Below are 21,240 nucleotides of genomic sequence, written 5' to 3'. Positions count from 1 at the left end.
AGAGACGTGTTGTTGCAGATTTAGGTTCCAATTCTACCATTTTACTAGCTCTGCGCAACTCCACTGCCTGAGAAAAAGTCAGCTCAGCTCACGAGCAAAATCAGCGACGGGTGTGAGCAGACACATCACAACCCACCCCCAACCTACACATACACACTTGCTGTACTGGAGGTCTGCGAAAATGCTTACCTGCTGGCGGGCTTAGAAAAAAACCTGCATATTTGAAAGGGCTGAAATCCAACATGCTTCTTTGTTATTTAAACTAATACCCTTAGTACCCAGACCCTGAACCTGACTGCATGAGACATAAAAGACTAATATAGCAAAACACTGGTTCCATTTAGAGTTTATAATGAAATTAGTCTAAAAAATCTCTGAAAATAATCTGAAAGTTTCTGCTTTTGCTCGTTCTCTCTAATTAGGATAACAACAGACATTAGACAAGTCCAGAATTACTTTGTGTTATTAAAAAAAAAAAAAGAGTGAAGGTGTACCATAATTATTTCACGTTCTGTGAGGTAAGGCAGCCATACAGGCTCTAGCCTGCAGTAACCAACCTCCCCAGGACGCCTAAGTAGAAGGGAATTTTGCTGTGATTTATTCATGGTAGCAAAATAATGAAAGCCTATGAAACAGCAGAGGTACAGACAAATTTATTTTTAAAAAACACTTTTAGCAGCTGCTCCTTCACTGCCCTCTCCATGGCTTGCTGCTACTGTTTCGAAACCCGCAGAGGCGGTGGGTGCAGTGGCGTGCGGTACGGCCGGGGCCCCATGGGTCAGCAGAGGCTGCGGGATGACCGAAGCTGCTCCTGACAGAGCTGATGGAGAGGGCAGTGCCAAAGGCCTTGTCAGAATTTTTTTTTTTTTTAAATTAATTATATTGCAATAAGTAACAAAAAAGTATCATGTTCCCCTAAGTTTCTGAAATCTGGTGCGAGATTCACATACGAGCAAGGTTAAATTCCCTTTTAAAAACCTATGCCGGAGGAAAGTGTACCAGATGCTACCTCAAGCGACCATCGGGTTTGACGGGGCCCAGCTCAGATTTGGGGTCCGGGCTCAAGGAGCTCCAGGCTGTCTGAGCGCAGCCCTGCATGACCGGGCAGGCAGTGGGGCCGGTGCTGCAGATGTCCACGGCTGACCAGACGCTGCTGACCAGAGAGTCCACCCAGGCTTCCAGCCGGGTGCCCACGAGCCCTGCGTTCCTCTTGGCCTGGTCCACGCGGGCAGCACTGATGGGGATATTCAGGACGGGATTCAAGCCCTGGAAGCTCTGCTCCATGTACGCGTTCTTTGGAGGCCCACTGTGATACTTCATGGCTTCCTCTGGAAATGCAGAAATAAACCCAAAAGTTAGTGCATTAAAAAAACCCCCAAACCTTCAGGATCTAAGTGTACAGCAAACAAAAAGACAAAAGTTAGTGGTGCGCTATAGTCCATTTCCCCGGCATTGAGGACACGCTGCATCCCAAGGACGACTGGCTGTGCTCAGCTCTTCAGCTCCTCACGCTCACCGCTACGAGCTCCACTCACCGTGATGCTAACCCTGCAAAGCGCTGCGTTAGCAGGGTGAAGCACTGAGGCTGAAAGCAGCATCGTCCTTGTTATCATCACATATAACCGGCATCCCCAGAGCTGTAGGACACCCAGGCACGACACAGAGCACAGCACAAAGGCAGGCCCAGCCTCAAGGGCATCCCAGCTACAAGCTCCTGCCTGTTCCTGGAGCCTGATCTTTCTCGGGAGAAACCCATTTTGCATTCAGAGGAAGCTGATTTTGCTTCTTTCACCACAGAAGAAGCCTGGGAGATAAGCCCTGTGCAGCTGAAGTTACCCCTGTGGACACCCAGGGAAGGCTGTGCTTTGAAATTAGGAAACAGTTCAAGGACACTTGGTGTGAGAAGGCTGCCGACCCTCGTCAGACCTTCAAATGCTATCATTGATTTGTCTAGGAGGAAGAGCCAAGATGTCAGCCTGCTTTTTCTTCTAAACGGATGGATCTTGCCCTGCTGTGGAAATGTCACAACATTTGTTAGCTCAATCTGCCTCCAAAAACCGGGTGGTGCCATTCCTGGCACTGGAAGGACACCACCACGGCCTTGGACAGACCGGACCCATAATGAAATATGTGTAGCCCCAGCATCATTCCTGGAAGTGCTCCAATCTCACTGGGAAGTATTCTCTAATGACAATTACATTTCAAGCTCTCGTGCTGAATAATAGATCACAACCATTTCCTAATAACACTTTTCTTTGCATTGTGGTTGCTTTCCTTACAGTAACTCTTCTACCTCAGCAAAATGCAGTGCATTGCCCCAAATCTGTAATATTGCAGTAAAAATAATTGTCAGGCTGTGATAATGCCTTCAAAGACCTTGAATTGGACACTGCGGGTCAGACACCCTCATCTAAGGCTGTCTGACTTCTTGGGGTCTGAGAGTGGACCAAGGTGCTGCTCATAAAATCAGAACGAGACCCTCCAAAATGTTCCCTGCCTGCCTCTTGGGAGTAAATTTTCAACCATTTCCTTCTGCTCTCAGCTGACTTCCCTAGCATCCTCACTCCGGCAGCACAGAGGGTATGTTTAGCTCTGCCAACATACACACTGTCTAGAACACAAAATGGGCCCATTCAGGGCGCTCCAGGGTAGGAAAGCCACCAGGCTCAGATAGTGTTTAGAGGCCAGGAATTACATATTCACGGCTACAATTCCTTCCACATGTCCTTGCTGCCTGCACTGCGGCCTGACACTGAGTCCTTTCTTCCATGCGGAGGACGGTATCTCAGGCGCTGGCAATAAATCAGTACATTTATTTAGAGGGAAAAGGGACACGTAATTGGAGCTTCGCTGTTACATTTGCAAAGTCTTTAATGTCAAATACTGTGCAAGTCCATTACTTCAAATCCCCAATTAAATTAGTTCGGTACATCCCCATCACCATTATACACCACTTAATTGTTCCTGCATTCATCTAAACCCAACTTTTTATTTTAAATGGTAGATATCCACAATAACCTCTAGTCAAAATGAGTTTATTCCATGCACATGTGTCAGAAGTGTGTTCTGCCAGAGCACTGCAGTTTAAGAAACAGAACAAGTACACATGATTAAATTTCCTCCTTTGGAAGCAATTAAATATGGAAGAGTGTTTGTCAACATATTAATTAAATAGGAACATTCTAAGTAAAAATCCCAAAACAAATAAGAGTTGGCATTACTAGCAGCATCGTCTGATTGAAACAGGCAATTCAGAGAGCTTGTTGAACCAAAGCCTGTTGTGCATGTGTTTAGCTCATGGAACAAGAGAGACCTTTTTTCAGACAAATAACAGGATGAAACAGAACTTGCTCTTTTCTCTGGCTCAGCCTCGCACTTGTTCCAGGCTTCAGGACTTGTTGGATTATCAGGACTGGAAGGAATGAAACCTACAGAAACTGTAGGAGCCAGTGCTGGTGATGCAGCAGGAGATCATCTTTTTCTCTGAGTCTGTGACCCTTGTTGTTTAAGATCAATGGGCTGCTTTTGCTAAAATAAGGGTGATAACCTCAGCATCTTCAACAAATTTAAATTTCTCCACTCTGCTATTGCTGTAATTGTGTCGGATACGCTGTGCTTCTCACACCAACACACCGCTGTTTCAGTCTGCACCACTAAGTGACTGCTGCGCTCTGCTCCAGAACTAGCTGCGTTGCAAGGGCTTGCTGGCAGGTACAACAGTAATAGTGTTTAATGGGACTGGAGAGAAACTTTTTTGAAAAGCCACAAACAAACATCAGCAGATAGGAAAAGAAAAAACTGCTGAGGACCGTACTAAAGGGAACAAAACACTATGTTTTTCAGTGTGTTAAGGGCTGCCCACAGTGAAAATGTGCTTCTCCAATGTGAGACGCATGATGAAATCCTGACACAGTAGTGGTAGGGGACTGCTTGGCCCCACAGCAGAACGAACACCCCAAGTTAGGTGTCTGTGTGTCCTACAAAGAAAGAGCTGGGTAACAGCAATCTGAGTGCAGAGCTACATATACTAATCAATGGGAAATACTGAGGATTCAACCCAGAACCCTCTCCTGGAACCTCCAAGTCTTCGTTAAAAACTTCACAGGAGAAAGTAAGGAGGATGCTGCTCATCCAAGCTACAGTAGACGTGGGATATTCCTCTTTGCATTAGAGGAAAAACAAAAAAGAGATAATCATGACTCTGTAACTCACTGGGACAGGAGAGGGACAGCGTGGATCCCAAGCCTTGAAATACTGTATAAAAGGAAGCTGGAGCTACTGGGCATGCTTTTAAAGCATTGACACTTCAGCCCTTGCTCGTGAAAAAATAACAAAGAGGTTTGCCCCTGTGAGATGTGTGTTTAGACATTTAAATCTGTACAGTTAGAGAAACCAATTCAAAATCAGTTGCAGACATTAAGTCAGATTTTTTTGCCAGCAAACGCATCCAAATAGCCCTTTGACTTCGGGAGGACATGTATCAATGCAAAATATATTCTGTTGACTCTAAACTATAGCTTTAAAAAAATGAGTTATTTTTGTTCCCCATTCTTGTTTGCTCTTCACTTTGGAAGGGCACTTCATTTCTCAACTGACTTTTCTTAGTATAACTTCTTTGGACTAAATACACAGCCTGTAGTCAGCCGCATAGGCTTGGATTTCAGCATTTTTGTGTGGGTTTTTTCTTCATTTTGCAGAAAAAGCAAATGAGTTTAGACAGAGAGTGGGCTAAGGAATGAAAAATGTGGTTACCTTGGTACACATTAAGGCGCTAGACCTGGGGTTTTTTTAAAGCAACACAGAATGTACAGCTTTATTTCTTTACTTGAATTGTGTTGAAACCCTCTGGCAAAGAGGTAATTTTTTATTGACATTTTGTTTGTTTTCTCTTGCAGCAAACAAGACAGTGCTGCATTTGCTCACTGTGAAGCTAATCGACTCCTTGTCAACTGGATCTGAACTAAATTTCGAAGCAAATCCCTGTCTTCAGGGTTTTTCTCAGAATGACGATTCCAGGGCATGTCTACTCTTCTGCAGCCATGCACTTGCCTGCTGCTATTACTGTGTTTATCAAGAACATGCCACGTTACCTCTGGTTAATTTAAAGAAATCACAGCGGTTCTGACAAAAGTTGCCACCCACTTTATAATCCGTATAGATGCAATTAGAATTGATTGAGCCACTGCAAACAACCAACGGCAAAACAAAGGTTTCCCAGTATATACTTAATTAAGATGATCTATAAATATGGATTAGGTTAAAAGGCCTTTGAGATGCATGTGTGCATTGCAGTATGTCTGCTAATGCCATCAAGCCTTTGAAAGAGGCAGCTGCAGTTAGAGGGCACCAGGCGCTGGCGTTTAAGGCTCCCTGTCCCGTTGCGGAGCAGCAGAGATCAGAAGCCCCAGGTCCGGGGCATGCGATCAAGCTAGGAACCAAACATGAAAGGTCTCTCTTGAGGTGAAGAAGAAGGATGCTCTTCTTCACTGTCCTCCTTGTTTGAAGGAAGAAGGGTTTTATTTATTCATTTTCAATCCAGTGTTTGGTATCAGGTTGAGGTTTGGGGCTTTTTCTGCTCTAGAAGCGAATCTGCCCACTGGCTCACAGTAACCTATTTAGCTTTAATGAAACAGGTACTATACATTAAATGCATGACAACTCATTATCATCACTCCAGCTGGGAGATCACTGTGGAAACTTTGCCATGAATATAAACTCAAATTCTAAAATGAAATTGCTTTGGCTTTTTCTCTGCCCCTCTCAGCGCCCCGGGAGACGTGTGATCACACTTGGCATGACTGCTTCACACAGACTTTGTAGAGCATGGAAGAGTGGCAAAGTGGGATGATGGGGATGCAGAGCCAACCTCTACTGAATTCGCTGTTTTCTTAGGAATTGAAATCTACTTGGTAGCTTGGCTCATAGTCTGTGAACTGCTGGCTAAATGCGCTGAATTATACCTGTCGTTTGGCTCTGCCTCTCCAGTTCCTATGCAGGGGACCTGGACATCTCGCCTTGAGTTGAACTGCACTTAAATTCAGGCTGCCTAAAGCAGACAGCAAGAAAACCCCATTCCTGACTATTATCACTGCCAGTGATCTTCTACTGATCTTCTCCCTATTTTGTCTCCTCCACATGTTACATTCCCTCTCTGTCTCGGCACAATGTAATCCTGGGGCATCCTGCTGGTCCTTGGCAGCCCTCCCGTGTCCTTACAGTAAGCACAGAGAACTTGGCTTTAACACACTCAGCCATATGGTGAGAAACTCAAAATCACCATTTAGAAGAAGAATAAAACAGAATCTGGCTGTGCAGAATGTAGGGGAAAGGAGACACTGGTGGAGCGAACCTGATTTCTCCAAATGATTTATCTCACAAATTCACTTAATCTTCCTTTTCTTTTCTTTTTTTTTTTCTTTCTCCAACCAGGCAAACACTTGAAGGCACTCTCGAGCCAAAGGATCTGCTGAAGGCAGAGCTGATCAGTGACACAGCTCACACTAGAGAAAATAGACACAGATTTGGATGACTGGAGGAGGAAGAGGAGCAAGAAAGAATAAATAACATCAGATTCTAGACTTTCCACTGAAATAGCTTTGGGAGCCTCATTTACTCAAACCCAAACACCTCAAACCTCCCAGCATACTCAGTAATTCCATGTAAGAACTGATCTTATAGATCCAGGTTTTGAAAAGGACAATGAATCTGTGTTTTTAAAACAATTTACATTCTGTCAGTTATGCACATCTGGACACAATATCAAAGAAAACACCTGCTCTTGATTTCCCTTTATGGTTTTACTTGCATGCACAGACTCTAGGCCAAAATTAATAAATAAATGGGAATAGAAAATGAATAAACTAGCTGCATATGCTGTTTTTATAAACTGCTAAACAATACATCTTTGCTGGGAGCTGTCCCATGATTAGTTTTTTTATTTTGAACTGTAATCATGAATTTTGAGAGTCATGATACAGGAACAAACACGTTTCACTTTGATTATTCAAAAGAGGACCAAGTGGCTTCATGATGCTGGGAAACGGAAAGCAACTTTGCCTTGCTGTGCTCTGTGCTGAAGTGATGTGTAGGTAAGTAATGATTTAGGAAATACAGTGACTGTTGTTGTGTTCATGCTCTGAAGATACAAGATTTCAGTGGCTGCTGCGCTGCTGCCAGATTTGTGCAAATGCTTTTTAGAATGACAGAGACAAATTACACACAAGACCACGGACAGATTTTTTATGTATGTAACTATGTGGACTCCAGTTTCTACATCTGGAGTATATGAGACAGAGGGGGCCAAATCATTATCAAGCAAATGACATGCAAAGTGGTATGAAACGTATCAGTCGTTCAAAAAGCTTCTGAAGTAGCAAATTACTTTCCAGGGTAATCTTTCTGACAAGAGTTACAGCTTCCCCCCCCCCCCTTTTTTTTTGGGGGGGGGGGGGGGGGAGGTGAGGGAGGATGGTTGGAAGAACAAAATTTTAAAGAAATCCCTAATAAAACACATTCCCCTCTTCTGCTGACAACTCCTGGCTGAGTCTGATGTGTGTTTTATTTTCAGTGTTAAGACAAGACAATAATACTATCCCTTCATTTTAGAAGATTTTTGGCAGCTTTCGCATTGTTTACAACAGTAACAGAAATTGTTCTTTTAGAAGTTCTAATTCTTCTGTCACACTCTCACAATGCCTTTATTTGGCAGAGAAAAATATATTTAAATAATAAAGTGGTGACAAACTGACAAAAGCTGGTAATCAAAGCTAAATGACAATTGCCTGCACAGAGCACAATAGCATCACTGAGACAGAAAGCCTTAAAAAACCCAAACAACAGGAATTTGCACTGTAAATATAATTCTAACTACAGTGGAGTGTCACTATCTGCCCCTGTAATTAATTTTCTTCTTTACCTTCATGCCTCAGACATCTGGAGATTATACATCGCATCATCAGTAGCAAATCACTCCTGAGGCTTTTTTCCTAGATAATATTGTTCCCAAGCTTTATATTTCATTCCTATAGTAGATTTTAGCTATCACAGGAATGAACAGGGTTCTTTAATAAAAAATATGAGCCAGATCTTCTCCCAGTGTATCAATGGGCAATATGGAGTAACTCCATAATTTCAGTGGAATTAATTCCAGATTCAGAGTTTGGACCAAAGGGAGTTTTGCCTTTACACCATGAAGTATGGGCTCATGGTTGAAGTCTGAGACACGCTTATCTGTCCACAGGGCTCTCACATTATAGGGAAAAGCAGCAAGGTTGCTAGCTACATGCCACATTTTCCATCCAACTAATTTATGCCTTAACTGTTAAATTAGCAAAGAACATGGAATTCATTAATTTCCAGGAGACGAGTCAGTAACAGCTGCATTTAGAAGTAGGTTGCCTCAAAATTTAAAAACGTATTCCTTCTACACACAGCGTTTCTCCACAATTTATCATTGCTTATTAGCTAATAACAGCAGCAGGTTGTCGGTGGTTTAGTTTCTGCTTAAGAAACGATGCCACCAAATGCTAGAAGAAGAAATCAGTAAGTTAGCTCATCTGCTGAGAAATGTGTAGAATCAAGCTCCTGTTGAGCAAGATAAGGGCTGCATTAGCTCTCAGCAGTTGTCTGGTGGTGTTTGCATTACAGAAGCAGCACGTTATGCTGGAAGGTAAATGCCTGACTCAGTTTATTTGCTGCCTTGTCAGGAAGAAGAACTTCTGAAAACTTAATAGGATCATTCATGTATCTAGCAACTTTAAGATGTCTAAAGTCATAAATATTAATACTGGGCAGATGGAAGCACTTGAGCACGTTAAGAAGAATGGTAAAGATATTCATAGCAACAAACTTGTTTTGCTCTTACTGAATAAGAAAACAGGTGTGGCTACAAAATGTTCTCTCTTCTCCCACCCCAGTGTCCTCGGCACTGGCTGAAGACCCAAGTGCTCAAACAATGCCTGTACCAGTGCAAACTGCTGCTGGAAGCCTGAGAATGACTTCTGTATTTGGATGGCTCAGGGCCGCTGTGGCAGGGAAGCAAATGGTTTCCTTCTAAAAGATGTCAGCGTGGGTCTAACAGTGTACTTACCGGGATCGCCGGACCTGTAGATATTTCTGTAACACAGCTGCTTGGCATGTACTGAGCAGGTTTTGGCAGGTATAAGGCAACAGTGAATGCCTCGACCTGATACGTCAGGTGAGCTCCGGCCCAGGGTAATTTTGTCTAATTCAACATTTTGTGTATTAATGCTTTTATTGTTAAACACGCAGACTTTGCCAAGATAACAGTTTAAACATCTGTAACTCTTTATGTGCAAATGTGAATGAAAAGCAGCAGAGAAAGGTCCATTTTTCTTTCTATTTCTAAATGATGGCTTTTATGATAGCTGTTAGTTTATTGAGACTCTGAAGTTCTCTGGATTCTGAACTGTGCATATTTTAAAGATATAAATAGCCTCTTGTTCAAAGTGGCTGTGTTTTACGGACTGGATACAGACACTTGTGCTTGTCTTCGTGCAACAATTTCTTCTGATTTAGTATCTATAAAATTCCTTTCTTTTCTCCTTTTCCAATACAGTGCTACTTCATTTTTAACAGCAGTATTTACAGTGAATACAGACACAATAACCATATTATTCCTGTACCAAATAATAAAACTTACCTTGTTTGATAGGCTGCCGATTAGAGAAGGTGAGAGGACTAACAAGGAATTTGGTTTCAGCTACCTGTACCCAGTGGTGCAGAATTTTTATCGTCCAGACACCGGGTCGCAGAGGCAAATTCAAAGGTGGTTTGTAGTGAGTAAATTCGGCACTGGATTCAATAAGAATATCGTACGTTGCTGCAATTACATTAACAGGATCCACCCAAATGACAGTAACAGTGACGTTGGGGCCTTTTCCCCATTTCTGCATGCCAACTGGCTCATCTGTCGGCCCAAGGAGTCCTCCAAAATTCCGGAAAAGCCTTTCCTTGGCGTCCCATTCGGTGCCAATCTGAAATTGAAGACCACATTGCTGCTACCATCATTTTTGTAAGTATCTAAGACCCTTACGTCAAATAAGGGCTCTCAAGACACACAAATCATATTTCATGACACGAATTATGCATACATATAAAGGCTGACGGCAACATGATCTAAGATCACAATGTCTACACAAATTGTGAGACAACCCTGAACACTAGGCTTGGTTTTTTGGTCCAATTGTCCACTTTTGATTGATATAAGGGTTTTCTTTACATTAAGAGTGACATAACAGGCTATAGCAGCTCTCCTTTTCCTCCAGCAGGAAGGAAAGTCAATAAAGGACCAAGCCTGAACACAGGCTATGCATAGAAAAAACATATGACCCATCATCTCGTGGGTCATGAAAATGCATGATACATTTGAGAGACGGACCCTGCAGTAGAGACCTACCCAGTTATTGCTAAGGGCAAGGAAGAGGCTTTCGCTGACTTTAAGACAAGTCACGTCAGGTCCTTTACTACAATCTATCCATGAAATGCTGTTTCCTTGCACTCCCTTCCTGCCTGATGTGGGAAGCTATTTCTAGTAAACTCTTTTCTAACTGTCATAACAGTGAGATTGTTTTTTATTTATTCACTAACTAACAGTAAAGCAGCTGATTCACAATCTAGTGTAAATATTTAATGGACCTTTCTTTTTCCTAGCAGCTTTCATATTTCACTACTCTTTATATGAATTTTAATGGTTCACCCATAACCCACGAGATGATACAAACTTACAAGCTGTTGCCATTAACACTTGTACACTACTGAAAATAAGCATCTCTAAAAGATAGCATGAGAATGTAGTAACTGGTGCTCTTAGGCCAACTGAAAGACATTTTACTATCCCAGCACTAAATCTAGTATGCGTTTATGAGGCTGACCATTAATGAACCACTTCCATCAATTCTTAAGAAGGCAACCTAGTGAACCGCAGTATCGAAGGCTGCGTATTTGCTTTTGGAGGAAATGCCCACCTCACTTGTCCCATGAGGTCCTGTTCCCATGATCTCAAATGAAAAGTCATCAATATCAAACACAAAAAGATTTGAGGGACCCCATTTGAAGTGAAGAACAGGAGAACCCCTTGGCTCCTTTTGGCAAACAGACATCTGACATCATTCCTTGGAGAGACACACAGATGTTCTGGCCAGCCTGGTACTGAAACCCCTCATAGGCTTCAGGTCTTTTTTGGCCTTAATCTCCAAACAAACAGTGTAGATGACCTAAGAGTTGATTTGTTCCCTATACTACAGAAACCATGGGATTCTCTGAAGCAGTCTCTGGAGGCCCATGCACACACAGACAGGATCCCCTCTTTCAGCATATGCGGATATTGAAGATTTCCCCAACACAGAACTGTTCTTGCACCTAATCTTCACCTCACACAGGCATGGTCAGGACCTGCCTTCCTGAAAGCATAACAAATAATTGTAGCTCATTTGCTTCAGAGATTTTTCTTCTAGATTTCATCTCATTTGATGAGAATAAGTGGTTCCAATACAATGCTAAAATCCCCCCAAATCCATAAAATGTAACAACTACCTGATGCCTACTACCACTGATACCTGTACTGGAAACTGTCCAGTCCCCAATCCCTTCTAAATAAATCACTGTGGTTGGCAGACAAATTACAGGAGGACTGAAAGCAACAAGCTACAAGGCCAGTAGAATAAAAACCTACCATCCTAAATCCATCTGTCATCATATGAATTCCTCTCACCGGACTATGACACTGCAGAATATGAGACAAAATGAGCCTTCCACTACTCTGCAATCAACACAGCAGAATCGCTGGTATTTCAGAGGTATTTCACCTAGCACACCAGCTAATCAAACCAGACAGCATAGCCCAGATATCAGACCCAAGCACGGACTGCCTCAAGGAGCTGTCAGTGCGTACTCTCCTGACAAGACCAACTAAATATGTATGGAAATAAGCTGAGAAAGAAAATTTCCTGACCAGATCTTATTATCTACTCCGCCAGCCTTCACTGAGTGTGGCCATGTCACACCTACCAGAGCTCAAGAGACCTGGAAATAATAAAGCCACAGCATGTGAAACAAAGCTACACCCTCCTGGGCAAAGAAAACCCCATAAGGAAGCTCTTTCCACCACATTCAGTATTTCTTACTGAAGAACTCCTCAAAGAAAGCTTATGTCATCCTCAAAAAATAAACATTCATCCCCAACATACAACTATTTCCCCCTCTTTAGTCTCTCATCCCTAGGAAAAGAAATCAGAAAGTTACAATCCCCATGCTCCAAGCTCCAGGTGACATTGCTCCACGACCAGGTTGCACAAAAGATGTTGAGATATCTTCATATGCGCAAAGGTTTATCAGAGTGGAATAGAAGAGTGAAGATTGCTTTGGGGGAAAAATTATAACAAAATCGTTGGCCGGTTGTTAAGCTTTGTGCAGGCACGTTGTTGAGTTCTCTAATGTAAACCAAAATTTACAGCCAAAGGGCAGGAGAAGGGGGGGGGGAGGGACAATGCTCATGCTGGTGGCAATTGCTTCCCGTGAGAGCCTGTCACAACACCACTGTCGGGGTGCGCAGGTCCATGAAAACAACGGCACAAAAACAACAAGGAGAAAATACTGCTGCAGAGCAGGCCCTCAGCCACACAAAGGCAAGGCACCTGCGCACCCTGCAACACCCAGAAAGCCCCAGCGCCGGGGCTCAGACCAAGACAAGGTGCTGACACCGCTTGGGGCTGGTGCACCACAGGCACCTTAGGGAAGAGAAGGGCAGGGCAGGGAGCTGCACACATCTGTTTACAGGATCTGCCCTTTATGTCCAGTTTCCAGCTGGGGCCATACTTTCTCATGCTGCACAGCTTACTGGTTTTAGAAGCACAGTATTTTAAAGGGAATTTTACTTTAGTGCTAGGGAAAGCACTAGGTAGAGGTTTATACCTCTTCCCTTGAACTCTGCACAGCTGAGTTCCCAGTACTGAGACGTCTGATTTACAGGCCAAGAGATACTACAGTCCTATAGTATTTTTCATAGCCCCTCAAAACATTTTAAGTAGGCTTCCACTTTTAAATGGAATACACAAAGTATGGGATGGAATCAAGCAGTAATGAATATCTGATAAATTATGAAGGGATGTGGCACAGAAACTGACATTTTCCACATCATTATTTTAATCACCATGATTTTGAGCTTCAAGAGCAGGCACTGTGCACAGAGTACGTTTGGAAAGCTGGAACTCTCTCATTGGCTTAAAACTCCTGTTTCTATCTCTGTTCAGTCCCAAGATAAAATTTTCCCAAGATAAATTATGCCTTGATTATGGGTTTGTGTCTCATTGCTCACCACAAACAGGACCATTAGGTTCACACAATGCACACTAATTGCCTGCCACCTAGTTTATTTTATTCCCTGTGATGAATCACAAGTCTTAACAAGACCAGAAACGAACTTAGTGTTCAACTGATATACGCTGAGCTGAGACTTTCAGTACTGTACGGCAAATCAATCTTCTGCCCTCCATGTAAAAGTTGCCATGAACCCAGGCTGGTAGGATACATGCTGTGTGCGCTGTGCACAAGCCAATTTTAGGAGGTGTGGGAGTTTCATGCTTGGGAATCGTCTCCCTCGGATTTCCTGTAAGTATATTTTATTTTACTCAGCCCAAGACTGAGTGCAGGAGCCTTATGCCACTGAAACACTATCATTAACCCCACCGGCTGTTAGCCAGCCCAGCCGGCTGATTTTTTTCCACTTGTCTTTACATGGTGTATGGTGGAATCGGCTACTCGGGAAGCAAAGTCTGAGAAGCAAAGCAAAGGAGCAGAGGGCAGGAAGGGCTGACTGGAGAGATCCTATCGTCCCTGATGCAATTTCAGTTGTGCGTCAGGGTCACAAATACATCCGGGAGCACATTCAATGCGGCATATTTGTGCTCTCCTGTCGGTCCCGTTGGTTTGAGCTGGGAGAGGGAAGAAAGCTCTTAGCTAAAAAGGCCCCATTCAGTTTTAAATTTCTGCCAGATCATGGGGTGAAAGTTGTTGAACAAACAGCAATTATATGTCCCAATAAGCACAAATCTTAAGTTTCTTTTCTGGTGCTTAACCTGCGAATATTGATGCCCTCATCTTAGCTGAAGTGCTAAGTTTGTTTTACACTTGCTGGACTTGACAAAGAAGTGCCATTTTAATAAGCAGTAGCAGATGAGAGGCTTTCCAGCCACACTGAAGCTGAAGAGGTTAATGCTGGATTTATACCAGGGTAACTGAGAGAATAATTTGGCTCAGAGGCAGAGATGCCTGCAGGCCAAGGGAAGGCAGAAAGTAAAATAAACAATTAAGAAATGATTAAATGATTTACTTTGTACCTCCTGGTCTTTTAAGACATGAATCATCTATGAAAGGAGAGGACAATTAAAGAGTTCAGGCAAGAAAAAATAATGAAAACAAGTAAGCAGCCACCAAAACTCTTTTTGCGCGTTTCAAATAGAAGAAAATGTTTCCTTAGCCTGAAAAAAGCTCATCAGTGATTAAACCCTTCCCATGCTTTGCACTCACACGGCTTCACTGCAGCAGCAGTTCCTACAGGGCTGCTTACAGACCAGCCGTGGTCTATGAGGCTGTGAAGAGCGGCTCATTAGTCCCGTGGGATCCGGGGATCCTCCCGGCAGGGTGACACACTCCACAGAGCTGTGGGCACAGTGCAGCGAAGAGGCCACCGACATGCCACCGCTTGCCCTGTCAGGGGAGGCTGACACTGGGCACTGCTGCTCCAGGACATCTGTTGATTAGGCCAGGGTTGCTGCTCTGGTTTTGGGGAAATAAAGGTTTGGTTCCAATGCACTGGGGCCAGAGGGGACCTGGCAAGTGGCAAGCAAGTAAATTCTGGTCCAGGTTTGTTTCCTCCCTACAACTGAGATGAAGTCAGATGTATTCTTTCTAAAGATTTTTGAGTTCCAGAACACTAAGATCAACATACGTCCTTTTTTTTCATCATACAATTAGAAAAAACTCTTCCTGCTGCCAGCCCAGTTGCTTTCAACAGAAGGACCCAGAGCAGGCATCAGGCTGAAAGTGAGATTAAAGGTACCAAATAAACAGCAGAAATACTCCTACAAATCACAAGAATTAAAGCTTGTATGACCATTTATCACTGCGTGAAATGGCAAGCCTACCATCAGACACATTGATAAATGAAACACACTTTCCATCCATCTCTTTAATGGCACATTAGTGTCACGGATTTGCCATGCACACCAAAACACTGAATCCTACCTAGGCATTTCTTAATTGCCCAAGAAGATGGTAATTTATGGACTTGGCCATAATGACTGGAACACATTTGTTCAATCAATGTTATACCTTAATTGAAATGTGTGGCTTAACAAGAAAAATCATGAAATTAACTGCTCAGACAGTTATATCTTTAAAACAGAACACAGATGTCGGCTTCTATTAGCGGTCAACTTTCCTGATGTATTTTAGGGTACATTTTTTATGCTCTATGCCAGATCCTGAGACAAATTCCTAGAAGAAATAACAGGATTTGTGGGAAATCTCAGCCACCGCTGTGATAATTCTCTTTCATGTTACAACATCAATATTTTGCTCACATGTGGCATCAGTGCCTGAGTATCACTAATTTTATGAGGGTTTTTTCACACTCTTGAGAGGAACACTTACCAAATCCCCGTTCACATCTGGAGCTGCAGAAACATAGCATTTTTCCCAGGTATCTCTCACAGCATTCACAACAATCACAAAACTTTTTAAGTTACTGAGCCCCTTTTTACAACAATAAATGCTTTCAGTTTGTTCTTAAAACAAGAGGGAGTGAGGACACTCAGAGTAACGTAAGGAGTAAGGGTTGACCACAGATTTGAACTGGCAACAGTATCTCCTTCAATGAAGAGGATGTGGATTATGCTGGAGAGCCACTCTCACATAAAAATTACATGGAAATACAGTTTCCAAAGGCTGCTGAATTAGTATGCAATCTCTCCAGAGACTCGTGACGAACTGCACGGGTGACTATGAATACTTACCTCTGAGAACTGTAACCTTCCAAAATCGCTTGGTGGACTTGCGATCTTAAAGACTTTCTTTGGCATCACCCACGTTTCCAAAGTTTCTAGTTTACTGACGGCCAGATTGGTGGCGTGGTGTCTGATTAGGAAGCCTTGGAAACGGTCAGCAAGGAAGTAAAGGTGGACGGAAACTGGATGGCCCATGGGGTAGTATCTGTAAAACAGCACATGCACACGCTCATCAGTTACACAAGAGAGACATGAAATCTCCATTTACTTGGAGCTAATGGCTTAAGAAGCATTCATTTCAACTAGAAAATTCTCCACTGTACATTAAGAGATTTCAAATGTGTTCATGACTCATTATCAAATATTCTTAGGCTGTTCTGATTACCCTGAAACATAAAAAATGTTGCTAAGAATATATGCTCATTTAGAACATATTCACAGCTCTAAGCTCGTTAGGAGATATCTCTGCATGCCAGAAAACTCCCCTCCCTTGCTACCTCTGCTGGGTAAAAAGTGCCACCCAGAGATACACATTGTTAGGCTGCAGCACCGTTTGCTGGCATAAAAGACGTTCAAGAAATGTGCCTATTGCTCCAAATCAGGTGGCCTTCTTTTTTTTGCCTTCAGCAGGGTTAGTCCCTACAGATGCCTGGTAACGGCCGTGCCTCCCTCGCTTGCTGTGGGACAGCAGCAGGCTGGGGACAGCAGAGGGTGCTGCGAGGCCGGGCACGGGCGAGCTGATGCCCCGCTCCACTCCCCGCATGTGAATCTGATCCCCAACCGATTCTCCAAGGGCAGTGCTCTGCAGGGTGGCACTGCAGCAAAGGACACCGGGATCCGGTCCCCATTTTAGGTCTCCTTTATTTTAGGAAATAAACTTCACATTCCTTAAAGACTTGAGGTTGCTTTTGCCGTGGATTTTTTGCTCATAATTAAAAATAAAGTTAAAAAAAGTAAAACAAACAGGAAAAATCTCTCATCGAGAGATTTGGAAGCCTTCAGTTACAGTTTGGATTTAAAGACATTGCAGTCATGGTTTCAAATAATTAAAATTTATGGTCAATTGTCTGCTATAGTCTCAGAAACATCTGTAATGATGTTTGTGTACATATGGATGCATAAATAGTTAAAAACATGTTATTCATAGCTCTGAAATCAAATATTTTGCTACTTTACAGCGCTGACATTAACTGTGAAACAAGTGTGTTTGCGACACATTTAAAACCAACCAGTATCACACCTTCCCAGTCAAGGCAGCTAAGTCTGACTCCTCATGCTAGTTACCACATCTCAAGACATAAGCACTAAGAGGAGCTAACCAAGAAGGACTTTCCATTACATGAAACCAGCAACACCCAGAAGGAAGTCTCCGGAGCTTGAGAAATAAACATAACAAGATGGGGTACAAACAGGGCCAGCACTGATGGACTGAGCAAAAACACAGCAAAGCTACGCAGCCAATACCAGCAACAATCTGACTTCTGTTCTGAGTACTAAGACCTCCTGTTTTATATGTGTGGAGCAGCAAATATTTACAATATCCTTGAAATAGTCTGAGTAAATTGTCTCTTGGCAGCAGTGAGTAAAAATGCCTAGAGATGGAGAGAAATAAATTAAATCTCAATCACACATTAATGTTGCTTCCACTGAAGATGCTGATATGCAATCTAATTTGGTACCAGAGCAGTCTGCAGGGGGCACGGCTTTCTGAGGCTGTGAGCTAGCCCTTGTTAGAAAAGTGTGCAAGGCAGCTTCTCTCATAAAAGCCTCCTGGGCCGCTGCGGGTGGCAGCATGGGATTGACTCCAAACGTGATCTGAAGTGGTAGAGGCTTTCCTCGCAGTGCCTGCAGCAGTGTAAAATGAGCTGGGGTGGTGCCTGCAATATCAGCTAACTTCGTGCTGCTGTTAGCCCTAACAGCAAAAGGAATACCGCTGAGGTGCTCAGCCCAAATATATCCCTGCCATTACCGCGTTACGAGACATGCAAAATCACGAGAGGGAAAGAGGAAGTGTATATATGCACACACCTAGAAAGACAACATAGTATCAAGAGAGAAGAGATGTGAATCATTAACCTGAGGATTATCCACCTTCCTGTGATTTAAATTGGATGCTGAGGGGGCTCAGGTAGGTATGAAAATGAAGCCTCCGTTCTATATCACCGTTTGCAATTCCTCCCTGCACTGTTTTGCGAGGCTCCAGCCTACTGTAAAGGAGCTATGCTTTATCCCGCAGACAGCTGCAATCAGCGGTGGATGACATGGCTTCCCTATCTATAATCTGAGCAAGCTTGAAAAGCACCTTGAGTTCCTGTGCAATGAAAAGCTCCCCAGAAATGAAATTGATTATTGATATAAATCATCATCAGAACACTGGCAGAAGGAATAACCACAAAAGTAATTGTCAAATTATTTCAGTACACAGCTCCCATGCTCTCTGCTGGCTTCACTCTGCAGGACAAATGACCCAGGACTTCTCTAGGTTTGCCTTTATTTCATATAAGGAAGGCATGTTACTAGTGATTATTTCTATCTAATTGTTTTTGATCTTTTATTGCTTTGCACCAGTAACTTTTACTGGCAAAACTGTAATAGGAATCTGGATCACTTATTGCCCCATCTTTCTAAATGGGACATTGCTCAGCACTTCCATGACTAAGTAGGAAGGTCAAGGCACATTCAGTTCCCTCGAGAACACGAGGGGCAAAGTCCATCTGTCAAAGCACAAGGAGCGTCTTCAGTATTTGCTGACTTAGGCTGTATGTGTTTTCTATTAGCATAAAAAAGGCAGGGTCCAAAAAAATACATTCTGAAGACGGAATTAAGAGACTGTAAAATAAGACTTTAAAAGATGAACCCTCTCTGCTTTGAACGTAAACAGTTTCAGATGTGTTTGCAGGCAGCAAACATCTACTGCGAAGAGAGTCTTTTCTGTGCAAGTCTCACTCCAGGAATTCTTCCTTCAAATCCCTTTTAGACTGAATTCTTCTTTGCTAGGCTTATAGGTGAAAAAGGAATCTAGAATGTAGGGGGGGATCCCTTTAAAGAATAAGGACCTTTATTTGCTCTCTCTATATATATTCATACATACATACATTTTATTTATTTTATGCTAATGGTTCCCACCAGCTGCAACACTTTTGGCACAGACAGCTGTACCAAGCAGGCAAACTGAGCTCGAGCAAGTAGTTCTCTGTACTCCATGTATGCACCCAGGGGAACAAACAAGCAAGGACCATTAACCTGCCTGTGTTCTGATTAATTCTGAAATCCTGTCGTCTGCTTTTGGTAAGCGTAATAGAGGTGAACATGACCTCTGCTGCAATCACACGGAGGGTTTAGGAGCTGTGGGTATAATACACTTGCTGAAATTAATCAAGAAAACACAGCAGTGGGGGTAGCACTGCCCAACTGGATCCTGTCAGTCTTCATCAGGCTGGAGAGGAGCTCCTTAAAAGTGCAGCAAACAGGTCACATAAAGTCAACCCTGAATAACCAATGCTTTATTATGGGTATAAATACTCCTGGAAATAAGCGCTGTACACTTGCAGCTGCCTGGCCCTGTTTGTGACAGTATGCCCCAGCCAGCACAGCCAAGTAGATGCACCTCCACCGGCGCTCGGCAGTCCAGTCTGTGTCCGCTGGAACAGCCAGGAAAAGAAAGACAGACTCAGACTAACCGGCAGCTGTTGTCTCCAGCAGCATGGAACGAAGTCTCGGCTCTGCGCAGGCCCAAGCGGGAGAACGCATGGTACATGGTGAGGGCGACATCGCTGAGGGTGTGCACGCCGTCAGGCTCATCATACACGTTCTCCCAGTATGACCGGAGGCCGGGTGTGCCAGACGGGTAGTTGCCGTACAAGTAGTAGTCCAACTGGCCAATTATCTCTTGATTCACTACAGCTTCAAATTTGCGGGCAAAGAAAGTTGGCCTGGCAGTCTGCTGTGGTGATACAAAAGGAAAAGACACTGGAGTGAGTTCCCATTTTCAGCCACGACACTTTGTCCTAAGCAATGGGTTGGAGTTGAGGACATGAACTGGTTCTCCCCATGGGCAAAGGTGACTTAAAAGGTCACCTTTGTGACCATTTGTCATTAAGAGTGTTGTTAAGATTCAGATAAAAACTACGTAATTACTCAACGAAAATGTAGGTGTGCCAATCCCTTCGTACCAACAGCCACCCCCTGCTGCCTTGCTCTGGAAGGCTCTCCAAGTGCCGGCGGGGTGGGGAACGCGCTCTAAACCACCGCGTTAGCCTGGAGACGGCGCAGCACTGGCACGCGTTACTAGCGGTCAGGCAGGGAGCAAAGCATCCTGTGGCACAGGGGCTCAGAAGAGGCAGAGCAGCATTTTGCGTGTATGGATTTGCTGCTACGAGGTGGTAAGAGGACTCTGGGAGAGGTGGCATCTGTGGCTGAGGTTTCTCAGCTTCTGACCAGTCCCATACAGATTTTTTGCTCTGCACTTGACACAATCTTGGGTGTATTACCGGTTTATATGCTATTCAACTACCATTAGCTTTTAAAAAGCCTTTGTTTTGCCTTGTTCATATTTGAGCATGGGTTCTGAGGCGCTGAGGAGTTCAAAAGTGCCCCAGATGGTAAAAAAATTCTTTTGAGGACGCTCAGTTTTACTCTGAGATGGTGCATACTGTGGGCTCTCTGATCTCCTCCTCTGCAGCTTGCTTTGTGCCTCCGTGGGAACCGTGAGCAAGCCTTCTGGTGCCGTGTGTTTGTCTGAGGGGGTCTCTCATCAGGCAAGTCTCAGAAGTTGCCTTTACATCTATTTTAATTTTGAGCTTTCCCTTGCAGCTCAGTTTACCTGTTTGTTTTCTGAAATGTCATTGTGGGTTGTTTTCCCAGCCTGGAGCAGGTCAGCCTCTGCAGACTGGCAGGAGTTTTTTAAGACTTGCCATTCATTCTGTGCTGGAGACTTTCCTGGGATTGGTGTTTGGGGCAGCAGAGCCTCTCTTAGATAATGTCTCATTTGCTCTTTTTGTGAGTGCCCGTGTCACTGACTTCAACCATGCCTGGTAGGCAGCACATTACAATAAAGAAAAGATCTCTGTTTCGGAGCAGTCATCATTTTTGTGCTGTAGGGTAACGCATTCCCCATCCCACACAAAGCCTGAACAAACATGCTTTATGCAGGGAACCCCGAGGAGCTGCAGGGATGGAATTGCAAATCTGGTGACCTTGAAACAAGCGGTTGTTCATT

General features: G+C 43.6%; 1 protein-coding gene across 2 annotated transcripts in view; it reads right to left on the bottom strand.

Moving 5' to 3' along the window:
- Positions 1 to 845: 845 nt before the first annotated feature.
- Positions 846 to 21,240, bottom strand: part of XYLT1 (xylosyltransferase 1) — a 199,049-nt gene continuing 178,654 nt past the window's right edge. For both annotated transcript variants that reach the window (XM_075165095.1, XM_075165096.1), the window contains 4 exons: positions 19,703 to 19,965; positions 16,032 to 16,227; positions 9,662 to 9,995; positions 846 to 1,328 (listed from right to left, as the gene is read on the bottom strand). In XM_075165095.1, the coding sequence (XP_075021196.1) occupies positions 1,006 to 1,328; positions 9,662 to 9,995; positions 16,032 to 16,227; positions 19,703 to 19,965 (1,116 nt within the window). In that variant the 3' untranslated portion in view covers positions 846 to 1,005. The remainder of the gene's footprint in view (positions 1,329 to 9,661; positions 9,996 to 16,031; positions 16,228 to 19,702; positions 19,966 to 21,240) is intronic.

This window comes from Calonectris borealis, chromosome 16 (genome assembly GCF_964195595.1).
Source record: "Calonectris borealis chromosome 16, bCalBor7.hap1.2, whole genome shotgun sequence".
NCBI lineage: Eukaryota > Metazoa > Chordata > Aves > Procellariiformes > Procellariidae > Calonectris > Calonectris borealis.
The sequence above is the reverse complement of the archived record's forward strand: the minus strand, read 5'-3'. Positions and strand labels throughout refer to the sequence as shown.